The following is a 26,967-nucleotide window of genomic DNA, read 5'->3' as shown; positions in this document are numbered from 1 at the left end:
TTTTGCTAAAATTGGTTTATATGTCATTTTTTCAGATAAATTACACCCTTATAGTTGTAGGAGATATTTGAAAGCTAGTGTGGTGTAATTGAGACAAGGAAATCAGAGATCAGACCCTTCAGGATATCAGATCCTGATGTATTACCTGTGTAAATTATGCATATCAGATCCAGATCAGAGCTCCTAATTTAGAGCTTGAGAGCGACCAGGATTAATGGCAGATCAGTACCACGCTTGAGATCAGTTCCCTCTTTTTTTTTTTAACTGTAAACAATGTTGAGTGGTGACTATTCAACAAATTATTAGCCAAAGATTCAAGGACATACAGTAGCTGTTCTGTTGACATGATAGTTTATAAATTCCTGTTTCTTGATCTCTTGAGGGATCTTAGTAAGTCAGCAGATCCAATTTTAATACCCCACAGTAAATAGTTCAAGGGGGTGGGGGGGGGAGTTGTCTGTTGCTTTGTCAGATCTGATCCTGAGCTGGGGATCCATTGTAAACTTGGCTTTACATATACATATACATACATACATACATACATAAAGCAGCATTTTGCGTCCTTTTCTATGGTTTTCTCAACCTCACTGATTCCTCGATGCCATAACCACATACATAACTAGCTTATCTATTCAAATCTTACTTCAAATGGTGGCATAAAAGCCGAAAAATTTACAACTTTCAACTTAGTTTTTCTCGAAGATATTTCCGTTGGGATCGAAATAAACCTCGCCCATAATATGAATATTTAAAAGCTAGGAACGTCATTGACCAATACGTAATACAACACCATGCTTGATTTGTGTAGGTTTGTCCAGGGCAGCTGTACCAGGGAGCTCTGATTGGTTGAGTTCAAACAAGTGGGTTGGGGGAGCTGTATGTGATTAATATGAAATGTGTAATGGGTAGGTGAACACTTTTCTCATTTTCTGCAAATGACCTTAATTACTCGCCAATTAACGCTTTTGGCAGGGAAAAAACTTGGCTAATATCTTAGTTTGCTGTTTTGTGATTGATATATATGTAAAAAACTTGATGGACTTGTCAAAAAGTGGAAAACGGCAACCAAACGCAAAATGCTGCTTTAAGATCTGTTGCATTGGCCTCAAAGTTAGCACAATAATACAAAAATTGTGTTTCCTTTCAAGGACAGTGTTGTGACATGCTCAATATCAACCATTGAACACCAGTATTGCTTTTCATTCCAAATATTCTCCACAGACAATACCATATGCTGAAAGACACAGGTTATTGAAATTGTGTACACAAATACTTAGTGGGGCTAACCCCGGCAGTTCAATTTCATGATGTTAGAAACTATCCTAGTTCATAGCATGTTATATTTGGGAGCTGTGACCAATACAGCAGATAGCTGAGCTCCTTTAAAGACATTTTTCTCTACGGTGCAAGAGAATTTCAAGGCCCAGGTTATTAAATTCTGCATTGGTCCATTGTTGTTTTTAAGACATACATAACATTTGAACTGACCAGTATTGCAGGTTTATGGCAGATACAGTATGTGGTGAGAGAAAAGCGCCTTTAAATAATCACTCATATAATAAGGCAAACATCTAATACACTCATATATTTTTTGTCCCTACCATCACAGCCGGACTCTACCCAAGGTCACAAAAAGAAAATATGCAGTTGGTATTGTGAACCTGTTTGAAAACCTTAAAGACCCATACACACCAACATGTCATGTAAGTAATTAATTTAAATAAACTGCAGGAGGACCCAAGACCCCCACCAAGGGTTTTGTGGCTTTAGCACTCGCTGTCATAGGGACATTATTGTAAATTTTGGAACCATACTTCAAAACAGTTGTTCTGTGCAGTACCATAGTTTAACATTAATTGCAGGGAAATAGCATACATGTATAGGAGGGGAAATGGTTTGTCTAATGCAGGGCCAGTCAAATTTTACATTATAGGTATCATGATATTTCCAGGGCAAGAGGAGAACTTTTTTTCTCACGTAAAATGTTGGGACATGCATAATTTGGAACTAGACATTGCCACGGAAAACATTTCATCCCCCCTCCCCCCCCCCCCTTCTGCAATTCTTCCTCTAGACGCCCATGACTTTAGTAGAAATAGAGGAAGTTGTGGTTAAAGGTCTCTTGTATAAGCGCTGTAGTTTTGCTAGTTCAAACTAAAATTACTGCCACATACTCATAATTTCTGAGAGTGTTTTTGATGGTAAAGATGTCTTGGAAGAGCTCTACTTATGAAAACTCCTAGCAATTTTCAACCCACAGCTTAGCTTGGGAAAGGACATTAAGAAGCCTCCAACTGGATAGTGGTGCATAAAATGAACCACAGCTAGTACTAGTTAAATTTCATTATTATTTTCAGGAAGCTTTTTATGATGAAAGAACCAATACAGGATTCCTTGGAGCAAGGATAAAAAACGTCAATAGAGGAGAATGTCGTTCTGAACAATCAAATATAACTCCAAAGGACCCTGCCTGCAAACATGATGGAGGCCCCATGCTTAAAAGGGCATTACCTGCTGTGTCTGATAACCTGCAATCTGAAGATAACACTACAGCAGATGTAAACTGGATGAAACATACTCACCCCTGCTGTATCTACGGATTCTAATTTGGTCTTTGAGAAGATGAAAAATACTCTTTTACTGAGGAAAAACCTGATCAATGCTGTGAGTTCAGCAGCTCACATAATACAGGAATTTCCAAAATTCCAGATTAAACCAGCCTGGCCTTGTGAGTATGAAACAAAGTATTCTGACTGGTGTCATGTATGCAATTAGACTGTGGATTGCATGCATTTACAAGTGCGGGGTGGGGGGGGGGGATACGTCTGTCATGGGGTGAAGAATGGTAGATAGTTTCCATCTATGCCTGCATGGTCACTGATGAGTGATCTCCACAGTTCATGAGCAACCTATTCTTGAGCTGCATTCAGAGCTCCACAAAAGTTATCAGCTAGTATATGATAAGAGTCAAAATAAAAAATAAAATAATGGACAACCTCATGGCAATAAACAAATGATGTTACTTCAGCAATTTTAGGAAATCCATGAAAGATTTATTTCCAGTTTTTTGTGTGGACAAAAAAAGACAAGATGTAAGTTTTGCCAGCCATAACCAATGCATTCTTGCTCCTGTGTAACAATAAAATGCTAAAGAAACTTCATCGTGATCCGTTCTTAAGATGTAAAGTCATAGGAGCCTCATTTGATTTGGGGGGGCTGTAACGACTTGCCCTAAAAATATAACCAAAATTGTTCGCGCGCTCTGCGCGCGTTCCACATGTTAATGTGCATATCATATAGGCATTCATTCCTTATTACATCACATGCCAATAACATAAACTCATTTTTCGTGTTATTACCCTTCCATATTGCTATTGGTTATAATTATTGGGGAAGTCGTCTCAACAATAATGATAATAATGTAAGTTTAAATATTGAAAAACACATTGCAAATTCTTCTCCTTTGAGTAGGTGCCAGTGGCGGAGCTAGGGGTATTGTTCATGGGGGAGAGAATGGTCTGTAGGGGCGCTTTTGACACTATCTAAGCGGAGCGCCACACCTGTTGGCGCGGAGCGTACACATTTTTGAGCAAAGATACTCCCTAGATCGCCGGAAATGACCCTTTCCAGGCCTAGCTAATTTGCAGATAAACGAAGAATAAATAGGTGTCATCGCCATTTGTCAGAAAATTGCACCAATAAATGTGACAAATGTCAGTAGGTATTTGAGAGCGCAATAAAGAAGTCAATAATAGCGAATAAGTAGGAAGTGTTAAAAAGCTGAAAAGGGCGCCAGCAGTCCATTTGAGTCCGTTAGGGGGGCATCCGCCCCCTCTGACTGTATGTACGCTCCGCAACTGGTAGGTGCCCGAAAAATTCTCAGCATATTGCCAAAATTTTCACAAAATAATTGGTTGAGGGGCTGCAGCCCCTCCCCCCCCCCCCCCCCGCCTCCTACGCCTTTGTGTAAAGTAAATCCTGTAATTTTCTTGTTTGCAGATTGAACAAGACTTCAGATTATTGTTTCCAGAGGAATACCCAAAGCCACTGGAACAGTGGCTTCTCCTTAAGCAGTAATTTATTGCTCTTGCAAGAAAAAGCACTGATAAAGAAGCCACTGCTGAGCTGCTGGCAACAGTGGACCGTGGACCATGTAAGGATTTGGAGTTGGGAAGTAAGTAAACAAAAATGCTTCACTTTATCCTCTCAGCATCCCCTACATCACCAGTTGACACCTGCAGAGCTGATGGAATTGACTTTGTTGCATTACACTCATTACTCAGAGGATGGTGATCAGATGCCATTGTTTATTAATTGATACTCGTGCAGTACCCGCTGACTGTTCAATTGAAATCATGTGACTAGTTCTAAATGCATGAGGAAATCTCCATTATCATCTGTAAATATTAAAGCTCACAAATAATAACCTCCCCCCCCCCTCCCCCATTAAAGTTAAGATAATTCTTAGCTTGACAGAGCAACATCAGCTCAGTTCTCATGTAGAATACAAATGGGAGGTATTTATAGCTACAGCCAAATTATGTAATAAGCATGCCACAGGGAGCTGCATGAAAAACTATCCAACAGCTAAAATATTTACAGCTTTCCAATGGCTTAGTAACAGTTTTATTAGAAAGCAAGTTATCAATACTTGAATTACTACCTCAGGTTATTAGGTTATGCATAAAAAGTCTTAATCTTCCTTCCCATGTATATTCTTACTTTTGCAACTTGAGGTTGATAAATTCCAAACAACAAAAAGATCATTTAACTGAACACTAAGTGCCATGTCTCTTTAATTAATTACCTTTTCATTTTACTTTCTTAGGCTGGGACAAAGAGACCGCTACCATACTGCTGGTGCTCTGTCTGTTACCACCTGCCAACCATGGACGTACAAGCTGGAGTGTCAAAATTGCCAGGGATTAAAGCAGTGGACTCTTTCATTCAGAAAAGGTTTGATAATGTTTGTGTTAAATGTATTGTGCAGGGAGGATTTAAGTGAATAGAACACTGCTAGCAGCTCCCTAAACATCAGCAGTATTTGCCCCAAGTATAGCATTGCTGTAATGTAAAAGTTTTATATGATTATGTAATCACTGAAACTGTTTGGTTATAGCCTGCAGAGTTTGAAGTCAATATGGCAGATCTAAGTTTAAAGCATTTTGTATTTTTTTCCAAAACAAATTGGATACTGTGATGTCACTGCCTCTTGCAGACACCATTGATGATAGACATCGTTTATCAAATCCTTGAGTGCGTCAATAATGAGCCCACCATGCTACTAATACTAATGTAGCCTAGGCCTAGCCCTGTTCTGTCAAAGGTTAGTTGACGACTTGACCTAGCCTATAGTTAAGCCTAGGCCCTAGGCTAGTCATGATTAACTTAATTACATTGTCAATGGTCAATCTTGATTTTGAAAGGAAAACACTGTAGGTCAATATGATATGACTGTAGGCTGCAATGAAGCTGCAACTCTTTTTCACTATGTTTCTGTTTGTATTCGCTATTGTGAAGCCCAGAGGAGCGTCACGTAAACGCCTCCGTACATAGGTAGCATCACTGCTGGAGTAGTCCTGTTTGTGTGTATTGTTTTATTTTTCTCTGGGGGTCTGTTTTATCTAATATCTTTTATACGTAAAGTGAATTGTTGTAGTTTCACATGCTAATTTATACCTTTTGTTTCTGTCTCCCTTTCAGCTGTCCGGCTCTCGTGACAATAGTCTGGTTCCTTCGTAGCTATGTGGAATGTTCGAGCCACGCGAAGATCCGAGGTTTTGAATCAGTATTTGTGTTAAGTTAGGGCACTTAGCAATTTTGGTTTCCAAAAGTGTGTTCTGTTTTTGGTGTTTGCTGCTGTCTAGGAGGTCCGTTGGCCAGTTCGTTAAGAAAGTTAAATCTTCTTTTATAGTTTAGACAAGTCCGAGTCCTTTTTCTTATAATATTGTAGGCGTCTGTCCCCGTTTGTCTGAATCCCGTTAAAGTATCACATCTAAACTTATTAAAAGGTTGGGAACACAGTGTTTGCGTCGGACGATATTATCGCCGCACCCTGCGGGGTTATTCTCATATTTGTGGCGCAGGGGTGGCTTTGATTCGGGTTGAATTTCCCCGAGACAACGACTACTTATTGTAGATTTAGGACTGGTAATTATACGTTTGGCCACGGACTTCGCAGGTACGTCTAATTATTTATATAAATTATAAGCTGGGATTTATGTGGATTTGTATTGTTATTAAATAAATATTGGTCTTAATTTATCACCTTGCTACATTATTATTGGAGGTCACTGCAATGACCTCAAGTATTATTTAATTTGGTTTTTATAGACACCTGCCCAAGTTGGGCATCGGTTTCGTATTAAATGTATTAGCACAAAATTCAATTTATTTGTCCGTGTTTTATTGGTTCAGGTTGTGTTAACTTTTAGTTGCCCCACATTCATGCTGACATAGGGTGGCGGACAGCGGCCCTATCGAACCGACAGCCCCTCGGGTAGTTACAACTCTGTTGGGGGCGCTACACTTTCTTGCAGACAAGCATTTTTTCTGAGAAAAAGGACTATTTGAGAATGAGTTAGACATGATACTCTTTGTGCTGGCCAACTCAAGGGAGGGACTTAACGGTACAAGGTCACCGGCTGCTAAATTTAATGGGTGCAGACCTATTTCAGGGTGAATTCCTAACAAGATAGACCTAATTAATCCTACTGATATGGATAAATAAATAAAAATTTATGAGTGCTTGCTGGTTTATTCTGTTTTCTTTCATATATGATACAGCAAAGAAGGAATTTAAACTTGCTGAGGATGTAGTACTTGTGGATTAAGAGGATGGAGCAGAGATTGATGAAGATTCTCTTGTACCTCTCCTTGAAATGGAGCCAAACACAGCAATCATGGTGTTAAAGAGACTCTGAGGTGAAAAGTGGGGTAAGTGGCAAATAAGGAAGCTTCAGACAACGCAACATACTCTGCTGACATGAATAACCAGATGTATTCCCAATGTATGTAAGTTAGTGTGTAATGTATGTAAGTTAGTGTGTAATGTATGTTAGTTAGTGTTTAATATATGTTAGTTAGTGTGGACATGGGATCTCTGACATTTACCTAGGAAGGAATCGATCCCCATCATTTCAAATAGGGAATCAGTTTTGTTCAGTTTTCATACTACATGGTGAGTATCGTGTAGATGTAGTTTATACAGTGTATCAGTCACAATCATATATGGTCAAGATAATAAGCGTTGAACGTTGAATTCTGACTGCCTCTCATCAGCATTATACTGTGTTCCCATATTTGAGGTGATTTGATTCCCGCAGGTAAAACAGAAGATTTAAATAAATGTCTCATGTAGTGATGGTATACATGCAAGTACAGCAAAACAGATGAGGCTTAATTGCAACTAAAGGGGTAGCAGTGCTGTGGCAGGTTTAATGTCTGCATGGTTCTTGTGACTGGTTTTGTGAAGTTTTGAAATCAAGATGTTACATTAATTGTCATTTTCTGTGTGGTTGTAGGATTGATTACTGGTTAACCGCTTGACCGGTTATCAGTTCATGGATTGTTTGAAATGCACATTCCTATTCATACCTCTCTAGCTATATAATGCTATGTGCTTAACCATAGGTGTACAGGATCATTTCAGTTTGGGGGGGTAGAAAATTTTGTGCTCAAAAGTTCCTGTGACACTATCTAAGCGAAGCACCACCATCGGTTGGGGCGTAGCCTACAAGAATTTTTGGGGAAAAAATGCCTCTTAGATTGCCGGAAATGGCACTTCGAAGGCCTTGCAAGTTGCATCTAAACATTCTTTATTTTATAATCTCACGTTTTAGAAATTTACACTTCACCAAAAATTAATAATTTTGGGCGATAGTGCAAAAAACGTGGTAGCCCAGATGAAATGCGCTTACGGTGGTGTTACAGGGAAGTATTCGGGCATCATGATGCTAAATAAAGAAAATCATTAGGCCTATATTAATATTAATGTCACAAAACAAATAACACAAAACGCTCTCCACGGAATTGTCGGGCAAAAATTTGAAAAAGATTCGGGCAAGCTACTGCATATTTATATATATATATATATATATTTTATCCTCTTAGGCTGCCTGAATTTTTCAGGACTTTTGCCCAAATTTCTTGACCTCTGGAAATTTGGGGGGGCAATCTGCCCCCCCCCCCCACCTTGTACGCCTATGTGCTTAACAGCATATTTTCCTTCCTTTAGTGTCTCCAGCAGCTGCATCAGTGAAGAAAGGCAGCAATTCTGATACTGATGTAATTTCTGAAGAGGAGGAGGAGGAGGAGGAGGAGGATCCTCAAGACCATGTTTAACTACCCTCCACCAGTTCTGAACCTCCAATGAAAAGATTAAGAGAAACAGTTCTAAGCAGGAACAGATGAGGCCACTGAGGTAATCACTCATTTAAACATTTCTTATAATATTGAGGAGGGCTCTATACCATTCATTGGAAACCTGAAACTTGGCAAGTTTTGGCATCCTCCTTAGCATGTAACATCTTTGTGAAAATGTATTGAATTTATTGATAATGTTTGAATCTGTAATTTCTCCCTAAAACTTTGGATATAGCAGGGAACAACTCAAGAAACAGCATACATTGGTGTTGGATTTGGGGTTTGACATCTTGACTGAATAGAAACATTACTTTTGAGATGTTCAAATTTGCTGTTAACTTGCAAGATTCTGAACAGACTATAACCTAACAAACTGAAGTTGCCTTAAACCATGTTGTTTTTTTTGTTTGGATTTGGTATGTATTATCTTAAAATAAGTGGGACTGACCTTTTGATGCTGGGAAGATCTCCTGCAGAGGCAAACTCTGGATTTGGGATCGTCCTTGAGTATCCAATTCAGGATTTGAAAGGACCTTAAAAAACAATAATACAAATATTACAATAATAAGAATGAAAGGTATTTTACTAATTTATGTTACGAAAACTCTGATTATGAATCTCTAAAGTTCATTACAACTTTCAAGAATCCTTGTATTTTTTGTACACTTTATTAAAGCTCACAAGGGCAGATCTTCAAAAAAGTGCAAGTGGGGCCACAGTTTTAGCTGAATACAGAGCCCAAAAGTGTCGGAGTGCAAAGTCCCAGAGATTGTTGGTGAACATTGTAGTTGCTATAAGTAATTTTTTTTTTTGGTAGTTGTAAACTTAGAAACTCATGATTGCTGCAATGAAATGTTTGAAACTTTAACACGTCTATGAACATGGATTAATTGACACTTGTTTTGAGTATGAAAGTGCTCCATTGATGAAACATTTAGATGGTCAACCCATGATGATAGTTGGAGAATTGAAGTGTGGCAGTAGCAATTTCTGACTGCCACACTTGTGTCAATTTTTCAACCAGGCTAATTGGTATGTTCCTGTTACAAAATGTTTTTGTGTGCTGACAAGAAAAAAATCTTGGATCCTCACATGTCCAAACATAACTTTACATAATTTTGAACTAATCTTTTTAGCAATGCAGTGGCTAAATTGAAAAATTCTCAACTTTTGAATTTTCGTCATAAAATGTTGACCTTTTTACCTCACAATTTGAGTGTTCTTAGCCAAAAATGAAATTTACAAAGTCAAAATTGTGACTTCTTGTCTGGGGATTGGCTTTTTTAGTTCACTATCTTACTGTCACAAACTTTTGGCTTTGGTATCAAACTTTTGTCTTTTCATCTAAACAACTGACTTCATAAGTTATCATAATGAATTGACCTTTTTATCTCAAAAGTTTCACATTTTTATCTCAGAAGTGAGTTAGGAGTTTGACATATAGCACCCATGTTTTCATGATATAACAAAATATAGCATGAACCATCCCATTACCTCATATTTCACTTGGCTTGTAAATTTTTCCTAGAATTGGTTCAAATGTCATATTTTTAGATAAATCACACCCCTACAGTTGTAGGAGATATGTAAAGAGCTTGTTTGGTTTAATTGAGACTAGGAAATCAGTGTTCAGAGATCCTTCAGGATATCAGATCCTGATGTATTACCAGTGTAAATTATGCAAATTAGATCCAGATCAAAGCCCCTAATAGAGCGACCAGGATAAACCGCAGATCAGTCCTGCGCTTGAGATCAGATTTTGAAGTGTAACCAATGTTGAGTGGTGAGCATGCAACAAATTATTAGCCAAAGATTCAAGAACATAGCTGTTTTATAAACGTGATAGTTTATAAATTCCTGTTTCTTGATATCTTGAGGGATCTAATTATGTCAAAAGATCCAATGTTAATACCCTACAGTTCACAGGGGGGGGGGGGGGGTGCAGTCTCCTCTATCAGAGATCTGATCTTAAGCTGGGGATCAATCGTTAACATGGCCTTAAAGATCTGCTGCATGGGCCCCAAAGTTGGCACAGTAATAGAAAAAATGTGTTTTTCTTTCAAGGACAGTGCTCTGACATGCTCAGTATCAACCATCATTGAGCGCCAGGTATTGCTTCTCAGCCTAAATATATAAGACACACGTTGTTGAAATTGTTTACACAAATACTTAGAGGAGCGCTAAACCCTGGCAGTTCAATTTCATGATGTTAGAAACTTTTCGAGTTCATATCATGTTATATTTGGGAGTTGTGACCAATATAGCAGATAGTTGAGCTCCTTTAAAGACATTTTGATCTGTGCTAGAGAATTTCATAGCTCAGGTTATTAAATTCTGCATTAGTCTACATTGTTATTAACCCAAACATAACATTTGAGCTGACTGGTATTGCAGGTAAGTTAATGGCAGATTTTGGGTGAAAGAAAAGGGCCTTTAAATTATCACTCATTTAATAAGGCAAATATCTAATACACTTGTTATATTTTGTATCCCTACATGTACCATCACAGACGGACTCCACCGACGGTCACTAAAAGAAAGTATGCAATTGGTATTTGCCTTGAAGACCCACTAAAAGCCTTAAAGACCCACATAAACCAACAGGTCATGTAAGTAATTTATTTCAATAAACTGGTCTGAATTTTATTGCAGATAGCATAGCTCTCAGCCAAAATTTGATTTCTGTTGACCTCAAACCTTAAGCCTTGAGCCTCTGCAAGGAAGGGACAATGACGGCACTCCTCTCCCATGGAAAATCAAATAGTAAAACATTAGTTGTGATATGACATTATGCTTGCACCAATGCACCAAAAACAAAGCTATCAATAATTATCCTGGAACATGCATGATTTGATATTGGAAAAGGCCACAGAAGCCATCAAATTTCAAAGAAAATCTCTGCAGGAGGACCTGAGAACCGTTCTTGACATGTAAAATAATTCCTGGAATTTTCTTGCTTGCAGATTGAACAAGACTTCAGGTTATTGTTTCCAGAGGAATACCCAAGGTTACTGGAACAGTGGCCTCTCCCTAAGCAGAAAGTTATTGCTCTTGCAAGATAAAGCACTGATAAAGACGCCACTGCTGAGCTGCTGGCAACAGTGGACCGTGGACCATGTAAGGATTTGTAGTTGGGAAGTAAGGAAACAATGATGTTTCACTTTATCCCCTCACCATCCCCTACATCACCAGTTGACACCTACAGAGCTGGTGGAATTGACTTTGTTGCCTTACACTCATTACTCAGAGGATGGTGATCAGATGCCATTGATTATTAATTGATACTCATGCATTCATTACTTGCTAATGTGGTGAAGGCCAGATGTGGAGTGACAGCCAATAGTCTGTTGAGTTGAAATCATGTGACTGGTTTTAAATGCATGAGGAAAACCTTCATCATCATATGTAAATATTAAAGCTCACAAATAATAACCTCCCCCCCCCCCTCCCCCATTAAAGTTAAGATAATTCTTAGCTTGACAGAGCAACATCAGCTCAGTTCTCATGTAGAATACAAATGGGAGGTATTTATAGCTACAGCCAAATTATGTAATAAGCATGCCACTGTGGGAGCTGCATGAAAACTATCCAACAGCTAAAATATTTACAGCTTTCCAATGGCTTAGTAACAGTTTTATTAGAAGCAAATTATCAATACTTGAATTACTACCTCAGGTTATTAGGTTATGCATAAAAGTCTTAATCTTCTATCCCATGTATATTTCTACTTTTGCAGCTTGTGGTTGATAAATTCCAAACAACAAAAAGATCATTTAACTGAACATTTAGTGCCATGTCTCTTTAATTAATATCTCTTCATTTTACTTTCTTAGGCTGGGACACAGAGACCACTACCATACTGCTAGTGCTCTGTCTGTTAACACCTGCAAACCATGGACGTACAAGCTGGAGTGTCAAATTTGCCAGGGATTAAAGCAGTGGACTCTCTCATTCAGTTTGAAAAGGTTTGATAATGTTGGTGTTAAATGTAGTGTGCAAGGAGGATTTAGGTGAACATAGCACTGCTAGCAGCTCCTTAAAGATCAGCAGTATTTGCCCCAAGTATAGCAAGGCTGTAATTTTAGCAAATTTCAGCAAACCCCTATATCTTTCAACAAGATAGCAACGCTATTCAGCTGCATTTTCGTCTATGATGACTTTGAGACAGTGAATCCTTTTGGATAGAAAACATATATTCACAAAAATAGGTGCATTTTATTTTGTTTAAAAACAAAATCTACCTCCAAGGTTTAATTCTAGCTTGAATAACATTCACTGTGCTGCCTTTTGTCACACCAAATTTATTAAGAAATATGGGTTTGATCAAATTCTCAAACACAAAGTGAAAGATATAACTTACCTGGCTGAACATGGTATTCTACTTCCAAGTGGACATTACAAAAAAAATGAATTATTACTCAGTTTAGTGCTGACAATCTCGGTGCAAACTCATTATTCAATTTTGTGGAGAGCTCTTCAGCAAGTCATTATCACCGCCTTTGTTTGACCAGTCGTGAAGATGCACAACTACTTTACAGCCCCAAAAAAAAACATGCAAATGAGAGACAAAGATTCCCACAATTTGCATAATTTGCATGTGCAACAGCCATAACAACTTCAAACTGTTCATGTTCAAGGTGTAAAAAGGGGCTCAATTTTAAATAGTTGTGCATCTGTCCGTATTCTTTATAACTTTTCTCTGGATGTGATGCATGATCTTTTTAAAGGTGTGGGTGGTCCAATATGATATTACACTAGTATTGTCATATTTATTATCAGGTAGAGAGTTACCTCTAATGACATTACATTTTTGGAATACAGAAGTCACAAGTTATGATGACGGATCAACAGAAAAGTCAAACAAGTCCTTCCTAATTAATTTACGTTCACATGGCAATTCTATTGGTCAAAAAGCTATGCAATCTCTGTGTTTAATAAGAAAAATACAAATTTAACACAGTTGGTGTTAATATTAATACCAGAGTTTTTGTAGTGCACCAACTTTACCCTCCCAACAGCACCCGTCCAACTCTCCCCTTGTGTTATATGCTGTTATATCATGAAAGAGGTATATCCCTGAGTATATTAAATACTTCTAGAGTGATTTTGCACCACCGTTTTTCTCTTTTTCTGTTATTGTTGTAATTATAATTATTATTGCTGTTGTTGTTATTATTATTATTATTCAAATTATTATTTCAAATGGTATTTACTGGTATTTTCCTTTAATAGTGGCTTTGGACAATTGCAGCCTCATTAAACAGCATATTGTAGCACGACTAGATCGACTACGAGAAAGCAGCTCAAATTACGATATCCTGCGTCATAGTGAACAGCGAAACTTTCTGCGATTTCAATGCTTGTGATTGGTCCTTTTTCTGAGTCTGCAGGGACAACAATGGACGTAAGTAGTTGCAATAAGATTACAAATATCATTACCTATTCTAGCTAGATCAATTTGGTTCTCTCTCAGCATTGTACAATAGCTAAAGTTGACAATTCATACTGCCACAACCCCCAGTCAAATGTATCTGGATAATTGGAGGTAAAAATGTGCGAAATTGCATCGGTCGAAGTTGGAATTTGTTTCCACCATTGGCCGGTTTACTATGGGGTTGACACATGTTTTTGTGCTATTTGTAATGCTGGTAAAGGTAAGCGTGGTAGATAATGGTAAGTCGGAACTATTCCTAACTACTGCGCAGTAGTTCAACTTGGCGCCAAGGTGGCAGCCAGCACCTGGAATGGCTCCATTTGATTTGTTGTCCTCACAGTTGTTAGTTTCAGTCAGAAGCTTGGCAGTAATTTGAACTAGGTACACAGTCATCTCGTCAGGGATAGTTGAGTTCTACGGCGAGTTTGGTAAGACAGCTTGAAGCTGCAGGTGAAACACTAGGTATATTTAAACGTCACCTAGTTTGCTCAGTAAAGAAGATATTTTTTTTTCAAACAGTGAATGACACCATTTGCTTAATCAAAGTTGTAGGCCTAGTAACGACAGCAGCTGGTGACTCTGAAATCATCCCTGCTTTTCCTAAATTAAATTGCTGACTTTCTCTAACTATATTGGGAGATTTTTAATGTCTTTGAGAAACAATATTAGTACGAAAGAGAATTACATTTAATAACTTAAAACCAAAATTAGTTTGAGTTATTCCTACAGATTCTTCTCAAAGACACCTTAATTGCTTTGTGTATCATTCGTGTACATAGAAGCAGCGAAACAATAACAGATATGATTATGATAACTCATACTTCAACAGTTATGGTAATATTGGTCATAAACTCTGGTGTGATATGATCACAATATTCACAATTATAAACTATTGCTCTTACTTCATCATGAACCAATGCAAGTGTTTTAACAGAGGCAGAGGACGCAGTCATGTGAGTCCTAAATGCACGCAAAATCTGTCATATTTAGGAATCTTTGCATATATGTCACACCATCGTGTAATCGCTCTCACAAGCATGAGAACATGTGACACCGGACTCGACTTACTTGGACGGACAAAAGTAAGCGTTTCAGAAAACACTAGTTATGGCACTTTAAAACAATTAGTTTGACTGGATACCTCAAAAATCTGCTTTCAAAAGATCTCTTCTTCAATATTTGTGAACAAACTTGTATACACTGGTAGCGATTAAATCACGATACCATTATTATCTGCCTGCAAAGATTGCAGCTTATTGTGAAGTTTCACAGAACTAGATAGGACCAATACAACTGCGTCCTCTGTTGGTTTGGGCGTGAGTGGAGAGCCCCATTGTCTATGAATTCAATGTTACTTTCCACTCACATTAATATTTACACTTCTATACGTTGTCAACTTGCCCAATAATTTTGTATTGATTAATTGTTTGTTTATAGCTTAAACTTTGGCTTACTATTGCCGCAAATTTCATCTTGTGCTTTTGGGCCTTCAAATTAAAATCCTCCAGAATCTTTCTGTCAATTTGAAATTTCCTCCCCTCCCAGAAGAGGCAAAACGAAGAAGAATTAGGATTGTACTATTTTTTTCGTTTTTTCTAGACCACAAGCAATCATCGCAAGAGAAAACACTGTGGCTAACCTAAGCTTGTTCTCATAACGTCTCACCATGATACTGCTAAAAATCCATAAATAAGGTTTTGTATTGTAGGTATTCATCCTTCACTTTTGTTTGAACCAAGTACAAGTCAAGCGTAATTAAATTCATAGATACTAATAATTAATGACAGCTGTATAAGATGGTAATTATATCTCTGCGTCACTATTGGTGTCTATTGATTTGCTTAAGTTAACTCAGTATTCCCTAAAAAGTTAAATATTAGATGGGAACTTATCATAATTATTTCAATAGGTATTTCTAGGATTTGAGAGTTATACATACCATGCGAGGTCAGACTATACGTGTTGCATAGAATCAGAGAAAAGAAACTTGATGGAGTCCACGCTACTGATTCTATATAGGAAATTGTTGTTTAACACAGACATATACAGCATTAAACACTACAACAACAAAAAATATAGTTGATAAAAACATATTGCCAAATATATAGTCATTCTGATTGTGTCCTATAAATGGGTATAGGTCTCCCCTCCCCCAAAGAAAAATATGGAATAGTTTTTACGTCAAATTGTGCATTCTGAGGCATATTTAGAGACTTGAAATTCCTTAAATATATAAAAACAAATAAAATAAACAAATAAAATTAAGCCTTTAAATAGGTCTAAATGCAAGCATAGGCTAATCTATACTATTGATTCCTATAAATATGATTCGATTGAACGCCTCAAGCCACCCCACCCCACCCCCATACTCACCCCCTTCCTCACCTCACCCCACCCGGGTGACAAACGTTAGTTTTCACTACAAATACCATTTTCATTTTAAATTTCACAATTGTCATATTGGTTCTTTTATTTGCCCCCAAAAAAGAAAAAAAAAGGTTGTTTTCAATAACCTGATGACAAGTTGTCGTCTGTCTCAATATCCTGTGTCAAACTCAGACCGAGACATGACTTCATGGGTTTTTTTGTGACATTGAGTGACGCAAACATGTTAGAAAGGTTTATTCTTGGTAGGTAAATGCCCCGTGATGTGTAGATGTGCTCAATTGTTTGTGATTCCTGTGCATGAATATTAATGAGCGGGCCGGGCTTAACATAAAATTCTTAAAATGTCAATATATCTTCAACAGTACTGTGTCCGATTTAATTCATACTTGGTATGGTGATGTAACTACAAAGTATATATGCTTTTTGCAACAACTTTGACTTCATTAATATTCATGAGAACATACAGTCATCCAGGAAAGTTCAAGGAAAGTTGATATGTAGTGTTGCTTTGTGGCCAGTTAGCCAGTATCATCCTCTGAACTTCAAGGGGACAACAGTTTATCTCTAATGGTGAAAAAATTGGCTCAAGGGGTCAAAAGGTTATCTCAGTTGGCCTCCAATTGGCCATTTGTTTTGTGATTTATCCAGATAACTTGAAGGTTGTCAAAATATTTCCCTCTGTGCATGTATACAATGTCTTGTAGGCTCTCAGTCTACGGTAACATTAGGAATTGGAATAAAAATTCTATACTGTAAAATCCTTACCAGTGAATTAATTAAATACTTGATGCTTTGTCAACATGGATAACTGATTCCTGGTACCTTCTTTATATTAGTCAATAGATAAGCCTCTTCATTTTGGTGTGTACAAGTTCATGTATATTACCGTGTATGGCTTACACACTATTGTATCGTATAGGTATCGTAGTCACTATAGGTATGGTAATTACTATATAGGTATAAGAAACCACTATAGGTATCATAATCACAATAGGTATAAGTAACCACTATAGGTATAAGTAACCACTATAGGTATCGTAATTACTATAGGTATCGTAACCACTATAGGTAACGTAACCACTATAGGTATCGTAACCACTATAGGTATAAGTAACCACTATATGTATCGTAACCACTATACGTATAAGTAACCACTATAGGTATCGTAATCACTATAGGTATCATAACCACTAAAGGTATCGTAATCACTATAGGTATAAGTAACCACTATAGGTATAAGAAACCACTATAGGTATCGTCACCACTATAGGTATAAGTATCCACTATAGGTTTAGTAACCACTATAGGTATTGTAATCACTATAGGTATCATAACCACTAAAGGTATCGTAATCACTATAGGTATAAGTAACCACTATAGGTATAAGTATCCACTATAGGTTTAGTAACCACTATAGGTATTGTAATCACTATAGGTATAAGTAACTATTATAGGTATCGTAACCACTATAGGTATAAGTAACCACTACAGGTATCGTAACCACTAAACTTTTTCGTTTTCCAGTTTTCATTGCAAGGGAACTCTCTATAGCTCTCTGGAAATATTTCCTGACCACTGCCAAAGTACTACTGCAGTATTAGCTTTCATTTTGGTAACCAGAGCAGTTACAATCCTCGGTTATGAGGCCAGCAAATGTTTGTAAAGAGAGAAAATGTTAAGAAGTTGTAAGTATTCAAATAAATACAAACAGAAAACAGAACCAAAAATATGGAAGGAGATAAGATCTGATTTATGAAGTAGAAACATGTATTGGCGTGTTATCATACTGGTTTGCTCTAAGGAAAAGAATGTATACTTTTAATGGAACCCTAAATTAGGGTGTCTAACATAGTAAACATGGTACTTTGTGGGGAATTGGGAGCTCTTCAATCTCTGAATTATTGAGATACAAAGGTAGAGATAATGGCAGACTACTGTAACTGACTAACTGTATTTATTATGAGACAGACACCAGGTTCAGTGGAACATTGCAAGGTCACAAAATGAATGGAACGTCTTTACGTTCAGTGAGTAGACCTAATAAACAAATATTGTAGGTGCATTTGTCAGGGGTAACTCTAAGCATCTTTGTGCTCAAATTCCCGCACCAGTACCACTGACCTAGTTCTTCGTTGGGTTACCATAAAGTGGAATCTCCCGTTTGTTATTGTTTAATAATAAATTATAGAAAAACGTCAACGTCCCTGATATAAGTAAGAGATATTCTGGATAGTGTATACTCTACCCACAACCACATAATATACATTACATTTAAGTAAAGCAAGGAAACAATAAACCTATTTCATGACTAACATCAATACTTTCAGTTTCAATACTTCTGATTGGTTCAGATTCCGTCATCGACAAAGGTATGATGTCACGGAAAAATCCAGTCACGTCTTGAATCTCCATATAAGAGGGACATCTTTTCACAGCAGTCGTTGAGTATACACCACAGATATCATTGCTGAATCTATTCAGATCGCACTCTCTCTCTTTGAGCTTTGCACAGAAACTGAAGTTTGACCCAAAATCGTCACATCCCCAGTCAAAAACGTTTGGATAACTGGAGAAAGCGATGTGCGAACTCGGGTCAGTCGATCCTGGGAAATTTTCCTCAAGTAAGTTTTGCTCCTTTTCGGTACAAGACTGATCGTCCTGAATTTGGACTACCATGACGTCATCTCCATTCCGGAACGTGACAGTTCCGTTTCCGGAGTCTTGAATACTGTCGATGTATGTCGTCATTCTGTGACTGGTCGAGTAAGGATCCAGCACCGTTTTCTTGCTGTCTGTGATGCTAGCAAGGAGAAGCATGGTGGGCAACAATGCATCAGACCTAACTACTGAGAGAACAACACCCAAACGCCTGAAGGATTCTATGTGATCTTCTGCCTGACAATATGTATGTTCGACAGTAGGTATAACCTCCGTGACATCACCAAAATATATACCGATCTCCCCGAAGCGTCTCCGATCATATGGTGAGTTCGGCCAAGAGGTTGGGAGTTGAAGATCAAGTTCTGTAAGATGAGGAATATTTTCAGAAGAAATGATCGTGAGCTACTGTTTTACCCTTAAAGGAATGCTATATGGCCCCAAATGTGCTAGATATTTAAATATTGTCACCTTTGGTCAAAATTCTTAAACTATTTTTATAACAACCTTGAGAAAGTTTCCCTCATTGGGACATTCAGTCATCTTGTGTGTTCCTCAAAAATGTCTGAGAACAATTAGGAGAGTTAAGACCTCCAGGAAAGTCCTTTTTGAAAACTTCTAGCAAATATAGCGTGGGATAATTTAGGGCAGACTAACTTTAAGGCTGTGCCATTCTTATTTTCTTAATTAACCTTTGGTGAATAAATCATTAAGAAGTAAGGTAAGAGTATATTTTCAGATCCTCCTACATGTATATAGGTTTTTGTCATGAAGTATATGTTTCAATTATAAGTTTCAAAAATCGAACGTTACCCAAAGAAGGAAATATTCATGGCACATTACATTGCCTAACGAAGCCTGACGTCATGCAAGTAATATTCACAGTTTAATTGCGTCTGTGAAACATCAGAGCGGTACTAAGAAGATTGTTAAGGCAGCAATTGTGCACGACCTGGATTAACCATAGACATCGCATTAGTGATCATCAGTCAGGCTATGGCATGGAACCCATGTCATTTTCGTACAAATCTTGCTTGAAAAGCTGACTTCATTTCAGCAATAAAACCACGAGAAATATAACATTCTGAAAAATGACATTTTTGACTAAACATTCTCTGTGTCCATTTAGACGCAACATTGGATTCACTTACCATCTCCGCAAACTTCATCTTGCTCTCTGAGGTCTCGAATCAAGTCCTCCAGGATCTTCCTATCAACCTGAAATCTTCCTCCCCATAAATGAGCTGAAAAGCTACGAAGATTGGGGATGAACCGCTGTTCACCAGTGCCCTTGACAAACAGCCAAAGTGAAAATATTAGCATTAATTTGACAATGTTTGCGGTGGAACCCTCCATGTTGTTGAATATAACCAACACTACGGAAATGTTCAGGAGTTCGATGTAACCATACCAGAGTTTCTGTCAGCTAATACACTGCTGACTCCTGGATATATATATATATATTGCCATAGAGTATTTGGATTAATTGTATGTAGTGAATATAGACCCTGTTTTTACTATTCCTTTATAAAAAAACAAAACAATGATTACGTTTTAATTAACGATTCAGTGATTTCTATTGCCACAAAGTGACGACGCATGTTAATGGCTTTTTCCCAAACATATTGATATATAACAACAATGCCTGCAATTAAAACTCTCAAACAGTATAGAGGATACTAAATTTAAGGGTAGTTATTTTAATATGATTTAGACTATTTAACAGTCGCATCTCATTAACTGTGTAGTAAAGGTTGAAGTTTATACATTGTAAACAGAATTGAGCAATTTGATTATGCATTGGATTTCTTTTCTATTAGAGTAACACCCTTAAATGTGCCTAGTCACGTAGGCTGGTTTGAGATTTTTTTCTGTGACGTGAGATCTTTGTACATTAAATTTCTACGACGTCACGATTGCGACGTCACTCAACTTTTTTATGACGCAACGTTTGCTTGTATGTAGCCAACATTGGAGAAGTGCACAGTAAATAATGCAGTGTGTGTCAGCGTTACCATTTTTTGATGTTTTAAACGCCCAAAAAAAGACAAATCTGGCGTTTTTAACAGGGTGGGGTGGGGACCGGGGGTTTAATGGCCACTACATTTAAGAGAAATAGTAGCTAACAATTGTTGAATTCCCATAAGAACATTGACTTCACCCGTTTCATGTCGTTTACTAGTCCGACTCAGGGCCTACGCGTCGGTAGAAACTGCACTTTTACCATGTTTAATCCTGAATTGTTCATGTTCGAAACCTCAATTACAAACCCACATAATTCCTACCCATACACAGGGGCTATAAAATATCAGCTAATTCGACTTTGGCGATTTGTTTTTTCACCGGATTTGGCCACTAATTCTGGCGGTTCCGTCACAGAAAAAAAATGGCAACCTTGGTGTGTCTTCGTATTGTAACTTTCGCTACTAAGTGACAGTTAAAGTTAAAAAAGAATGGATACTCCTTCTCAAAGGAGTACTAGAAAGAGAAATCCCAAAGGAGGACCTCCGATGCTTTTTATCTCTTAGACTAGAGGCCTTTGATGGTTTCGATATTAAAAACAGCAAGGACTATGAGCAGAAACGATGCGAACTCAAGAGTGATCAATGGCTGAGCGACACGGACTTCAACCTTATGGTTTCGACGTCATGATTTGTCAAACATCATCTTGTACCCAACCTTAGTGCCTGTTGTATGTACTTGGAAGAACCTAACTTTTAACCTCTTTAATATATATATATATATATATGTATATATATTTATATAGGAATAACCACCGGTAAATTGTACTTGTCCAGTGAGTGAAATCATTAGACCTAACTTAAGCAAGTTTCAGTCTCCATCTCCCATAAACATATATACTTTTCCAATAAAGATATGAAAGGCAGAATATTTCCACTAAAAAAATTGTTTACCACGAAAAATCTACTATCAGTCAATACTCACACGTTGCATATGTCATTACACAGCACCCTTAGAGGCATGGGTTTTATTGTTGACAAATAACTATTTCTCCTGCGTTTTAGCTCAGCTATAACGATTCTTCCGAAATTCTGTAACTTTCGGCCACCGTATTTGCGTGACTGACATTAATGACTGCCATTTCTTTTCGATGCGGCTGAAATTTCTTCAGTGGTTTGTGCGACTTAAAGTTTCATACATGCCATCATAGCTACAAATTATTTTTTCAAGTTTTTTTTGTATTCATGGCCATGATGCGCTTTCATGTGAGTAGCAAATGTCTTTCATCTTAATTTTCCCGTCATTTTGGGAAATAATTTCACTCGAGGGAGGCTTGATAAAGTCAAATTTTTAATTGTTATTCAGACTTCCTATGGCTACCTAACAGATTTGCAAGTTGAAATTTTCTACAGTTTGTCTGTGGAACACGACATGTGAGAACAGGGGGTAGGAAGCTCCCAAAACTGGGGAGTGGGGGGGGGGCACAACATCAGACAGGCACTTTCTCATTCCAAAACCACCACTTGTTATGCTATAAACTGATGCACACCGGCCATATCACTTAAATATATATGATGTGTTAGTATGCTATCAATACTATTTATTGAGATTGTTTATTGCTAACAGTGCTACAAAAAGATATGGGATGCCATTTCAAAAATAGCATGTACAGACAAAAAATAAATTATTAAAATAAAATATTAAAATTATCAAAAGCTTAAGATATCCAAACGACAGTTCTTCATCAAAGGGGCATATTTTATTTGCCAGTAGGGCGCATTTGCTATTTTGGAAACAAAAAAGTGTCGGGGGGTGGGGGATGTGCCCCCGACTTCAACCCCCTGTGTGAGAATGACCTTTATTGTTGAAGCAGATTCCGATTTCTGCTGTAACGTTTCTCTGAGGTTCCTCGATGGTAAACAAGTTGCAGGTCGCTCTGTTATTGTATGGGTGCAATTTCCGTGAGCAATTTTATGTCAGCACAATTCATACGTGATACCAGCGACGTAGCCAGGAATTTGAAAGGGAGGAGTTTTTGCGATTGATATGGGGGAGGGGCACACCCCCTCCCCTTTGAGATATTTTTGAACAATTGAAGGTCCTTAGATGCGATCAGGTGCAATGTTTTGCCAGTTTCATCATTTTCATATGATATCATATTATCAGCAATTTTTTTTCCCTGTTTGTATTCTTTCACTTGTTCTTTTACATATTATATCAGAAAGACAAACATAGCGCTCTTTTACAATTTTTCCAGTAGGATGATTCTTGTTTATTGTCCAATGTCTGGACTTTAATACATTTGACGAACTTAACTGATGAACAATATAAACTTTCATATTTTGTAATATAGCCAGATGTGCAGTGGCCTAAAAACAAATATCGTTATCGCAGTGTATTAGCAGTGTAATAATTATTCATAGGAAGTGCGTATCACGTACGCACTTAGCTTGCTTAGCTTCATAATTGCTAGCTTAGCTTCATAATATGCTGTTCGTGCAACAACTTAAGACGAATCATAGAAAGGATGAGAACGAACGTTGTCGACGTTGTTTGTGCATATGGTTTGTGACACTCCATTGGGTGCGGTTAGGTAGGCAATATGTATTTTATTACGCAGTGGCCAACTGTAGGCAATAGGCTAAAATTTAGCTAATTACATCTGCCAAACTAAGTAAGTACTGAATCAGTAGGCCTGAATGTTACTACGATTATAATCGAGTTAACAGCTGACGAGTATTCAAGATCAAAAGAGCACTGACAAACTACCATGCTAAAAAACAACAGATTTTAACATTTTTTCGACACTGAAAGGGGGGAGCAGTTGCTCCCCCTGGCTACGTCCCTGCGTGATATCCACAATATTTTTACAGATTTAGCAGAGGAATATTTATTTTGAGTTTTCATTCTATCATTGAAAAATACGAAGTGCATATTCGGTTGGTTCTTTGGTTTTACAATATGCATAGTTTATCCCTAGTAATGTGATCTATTGCATAAAATAAGTTTGTGACAGCGTTTCAACTTTGAAGAATCACAACTTTCCAACTCATTAACATGTCTGTATTCTGTCCTGTTTCAATGCAAAGCCGCTATAAATAACAGTACTCTGTATCCCACCAGACAATGAAGTCATTAAGGTGCAATGTTCCATATGAAACATGCTTAAGATATTCTTTTGGTTCAAAGATCTGCAAATTTCTGTCTCTGACAACAATGATACATATTTTTTTCCTTTTGTGTAGAGTGCTGGTTCTAGATTCTGGAGGCATCTTCAACGGAATGGCGAAGGACGTACGCCGGCCTAGTAGCATCTTGAGTACATCGCGAAACATTGTTTTAGTTCTGCATGTTGGATAGAAGCCAGAGGAAAGAACGGTTTCGTGACACTGTTCTTGAAGTAACCAACGAGAAGACGACCAGTTGACTCTTCTACGTTGGTGATGTGAGGGGCTGGGGGGCATGAGGGTGGGAAGGGCTTGCTAGTCATACTTTATAGCAGGGTGTAAGTTTTGAAGAAAGCATTGAGACAGTGGGGGAAGGGGGTGGGAGGGTAAGCATTCAATTCTCTTTCTCAGTTTAGCTTTCAAGACCTTTCACAGAATTTTTCACCTCAATATTTATGAGTCACAGGTAGTAGCCTTACGCATATTTTATGATATTACAAGAGTCTAAAAGTTTGTCTTTCTATGTTTTTTAAACCTATTTTGTTTTTTTAAACTTTGCTTTTATATTTTTGTCCCAATATTCATTTTCAACTTTTGTATGTCTTTAACTCTCAACTTATTTTCTATGGTTTCAATTTTTTCTTTAAATCCATTCGGATATGGGCATTTTGAGTTTTTCATATGACGTATTGAACACAAACAAAAATGTTAGTCATGAATAGCACACAGCTCCTCTGTTTTTACTTACATTTCAAAACTGAGTAAATTGGTTGGTTTTATAACTTGCCTCGTAGTTGTGTTCTGATGAATATCCTTAATTGTTTGTAGTTACTTTCATGTGATATTTAGGTATAACGCCCCATTATGCCTTTCATTATAAACACGAACAAACTGTTCCCTAACCCTATTTTGGTACCATTGTGTAGTTAATAAGCAGACAATCTTGTAGGTGCATCATTTGCCAAATATTTTGGCCGAATCTCAGAGAACGAGCGAGAATAGAAACCTCCAAAACATTATTATTCAGACCGTCCAGATGGAATGCATAGTGAGACTTTAACATCAAAGGACAAGATGTACAGTGACATTTGAGTTAATGTTATATATTCTTTGATGGTATGATATTCCTTTTATTACCCTTATATTTCTTATATCATGGTGAAGCATGTAAAACCTACCTTTATAATCCCCACCGGTTTCATACACAGTGTATCAAAGCCTGGAACAGTACCAACTATCCTTTAACTGTATGGTTAGATATTACAGTATTCAAATGGTGGCCTTTACCGTAGAGTTGTCTACATTTTGTTTGTCACTTAGATAGTTAATGTAAGTTACTTAATATATGCTGCAAGACACTTGGGGCGATATTTTATAAAGGAAGTGCGTTCCTATGTAGCTAATTGTTCTGTTTGCTACAGTATGATCTAACTGTTAACAAATGAGTACTTATTAATGATTACTCACAATGTTCATTGTTATAGATGTGATTGAACACACAAAATCACAACCTAATTAAGAGGCTTGTATTAGTATACATCTCTCTCCAGAGGCTCCAGTTCACTGTACTTCCATCAAGGGATGTCATTTTCTTATCATGTTTTCAGTTTTAGTACTTTTATCTTTTATGTTACTGTTTTATCATTCAATGATGGTGTGTATGTATGCTGTTGATAAATAAAAAGGATTCCTTCCACGGTATGGAGCGGCAAAATAAATGGCTGTCCTTTGAGTTTCTTATAAAGCTAAGATTTATATCAGAGCTGTAACATTATATGTGGCTTTCTGTTTTTTTAAATCTTGGTGTCCAATTGCACTACACATCCAACAAGTGCAGATATCCCCCACCCCAACCCCAACCCCCCCTCCAAAGATAAGAATGGGGTTACACACCTCTTGTAATAATAATATTAATCAGCAGTTATTTTTACGAAGCTTAAATGAACACAAATGTGGGAGAAGCCCGCACAGGCTTACGGATTACAACTTACACCTCGGGTGGCTTCCAATTCAACATTTTATATCAAATTTAGACAATTTATCTAGAAATATCTAAATTCAATAACCAAAATGTGATGTAAGTTGCGATATTATATGTTGTAAATTTAAACCTCTGAAGGTCAGGGTGTGCCACGGGGGAGGGGGACCCAAAATGTTTTTCCGGCCCCCTCTAAAAGTGTCAACTATTATCTTTAGAATGTCTATGCCCTGAATACGCCGGACCGACATCCTGCCCCTCCCCCCCCCCCGAGTTTATCATGACAGTAGGCCTACTGAATTTGCCTCACTGTCCGGCCTAGGCCTATAGTGCCAAACCAACCCACTCGGGTAGTGCTATATTGGGCATTGAAGACTCGCCCCATACCGCAAGCGGCCATCTGAAAGAGTTAACTTTCTGTTGCTTGCAAGTGACGTTTTCTGTTTCTGTTAGGTACTACTCGTTAAAAACCAATGTCGGAGCTAGGGGTATTGGTCAGAGTGGGCGAGAATGGTCTGTATTGGCGCTTTCGACTTTATCTAAGCGGAGCGCCACCACAGGTTGGCGCGGAGCGTACAAAATTTTTTGGAGTAAAGTTACTCCCTAGATCGCCGGAAATAACCCCTTCCGGGCCTTGCTAATTTGCAGAAAAACGAAGAATACATAGGTGTCATCGCCAACAAAATGTGACAAATGTCAATAGGTAGATGAGAGCGCAATAAAAATGTCAATACTCGCGAATAAGTAAAAGTGGTAAATAGCTGAAAAGGGCGCCAGCAGTCCATTTGAGTCCGTCGGGGGGGGGGGGGGGAATCCGCCCCCTGACTGTATGGACGCTCCGCCACTGTTGGGAGCGCAGTGTAGGAAGATAAGGGGTGAGTGCGGGGTTTTTTTGAACGGTTTGGGTGAGCGTCTGCAATGATTCGTAATGACAAATTATCGCAAGCGTTCAACGTGCTCAAATAAAATGAAAGAATGAGGAGGAATTCATGTCACTTTTCAACCATTTTTTGAAA

The 26,967-nt window shown here is 37.8% G+C and overlaps 2 protein-coding genes across 17 annotated transcripts in view; one reads left to right on the top strand and one right to left on the bottom strand.

Moving 5' to 3' along the window:
• LOC139960095 (uncharacterized) overlaps positions 1 to 26,967 on the top strand; it is a 55,140-nt gene that overhangs the window by 14,423 nt on the left and 13,750 nt on the right. For 5 of the 16 annotated variants that reach the window (XR_011790337.1, XR_011790335.1, XR_011790333.1 and 2 more), the window contains exons 5-18: positions 1,610 to 1,703; positions 2,358 to 2,728; positions 4,000 to 4,174; positions 4,829 to 4,956; positions 5,704 to 5,777; positions 6,787 to 7,014; positions 8,237 to 8,422; positions 10,875 to 10,973; positions 11,328 to 11,481; positions 12,198 to 12,329; positions 13,597 to 13,768; positions 15,398 to 17,511; positions 17,622 to 17,871; positions 18,538 to 18,807. Coding sequence is in view for 3 of the 16 variants with exons in the window: in XM_071958190.1 (XP_071814291.1) it covers positions 1,610 to 1,703; positions 2,358 to 2,606 (343 nt within the window). In the remaining 13 variants the exon portion in view is untranslated. Of the gene's footprint in view, positions 1 to 1,609; positions 1,704 to 2,357; positions 2,729 to 3,999; positions 4,175 to 4,828; positions 4,957 to 5,703; positions 5,778 to 6,786; positions 7,015 to 8,236; positions 8,423 to 9,040; positions 9,140 to 10,874; positions 10,974 to 11,327; positions 11,503 to 12,197; positions 12,330 to 13,596; positions 13,769 to 15,397; positions 17,512 to 17,566; positions 17,872 to 18,537; positions 18,808 to 24,051; positions 25,692 to 26,967 lie in introns of those variants that run through there. The other 11 variants (XR_011790336.1, XM_071958190.1, XR_011790332.1 and 8 more) reach the window with 11 other exon arrangements.
• On the bottom strand, positions 18,224 to 21,391 carry LOC139960084 (uncharacterized). Its single transcript, XM_071958163.1, has 2 exons — positions 19,996 to 21,391; positions 18,224 to 19,209 (listed from the first exon to the last, which is right to left on the bottom strand). Exons 1-2 carry the CDS (start codon positions 20,198 to 20,200, stop codon positions 18,458 to 18,460), a joined length of 957 nt encoding a protein of 318 aa, XP_071814264.1. The 5' UTR covers positions 20,201 to 21,391; the 3' UTR covers positions 18,224 to 18,457.

Source organism: Apostichopus japonicus, chromosome 19 (assembly GCF_037975245.1).
Source record: "Apostichopus japonicus isolate 1M-3 chromosome 19, ASM3797524v1, whole genome shotgun sequence".
Classification (NCBI taxonomy): Eukaryota; Metazoa; Echinodermata; class Holothuroidea; order Aspidochirotida; family Stichopodidae; genus Apostichopus; species Apostichopus japonicus.
This window is presented reverse-complemented; position numbering and strand designations above follow the sequence as displayed.

Bases quoted from the DNA above. Each gene is read 5' to 3' on its own strand.
- LOC139960084 (XM_071958163.1), bottom strand. From the start codon at position 20,200: ATGGAGGGTTCCACCGCAAACATTGTCAAATTAATGCTAATATTTTCA. The intron at 19,210-19,995 runs GTAAGTGAATCC...CTCATCTTACAG, and splicing joins AGATGAAGTTTGCGGAGATG to AACTTGATCTTCAACTCCCA.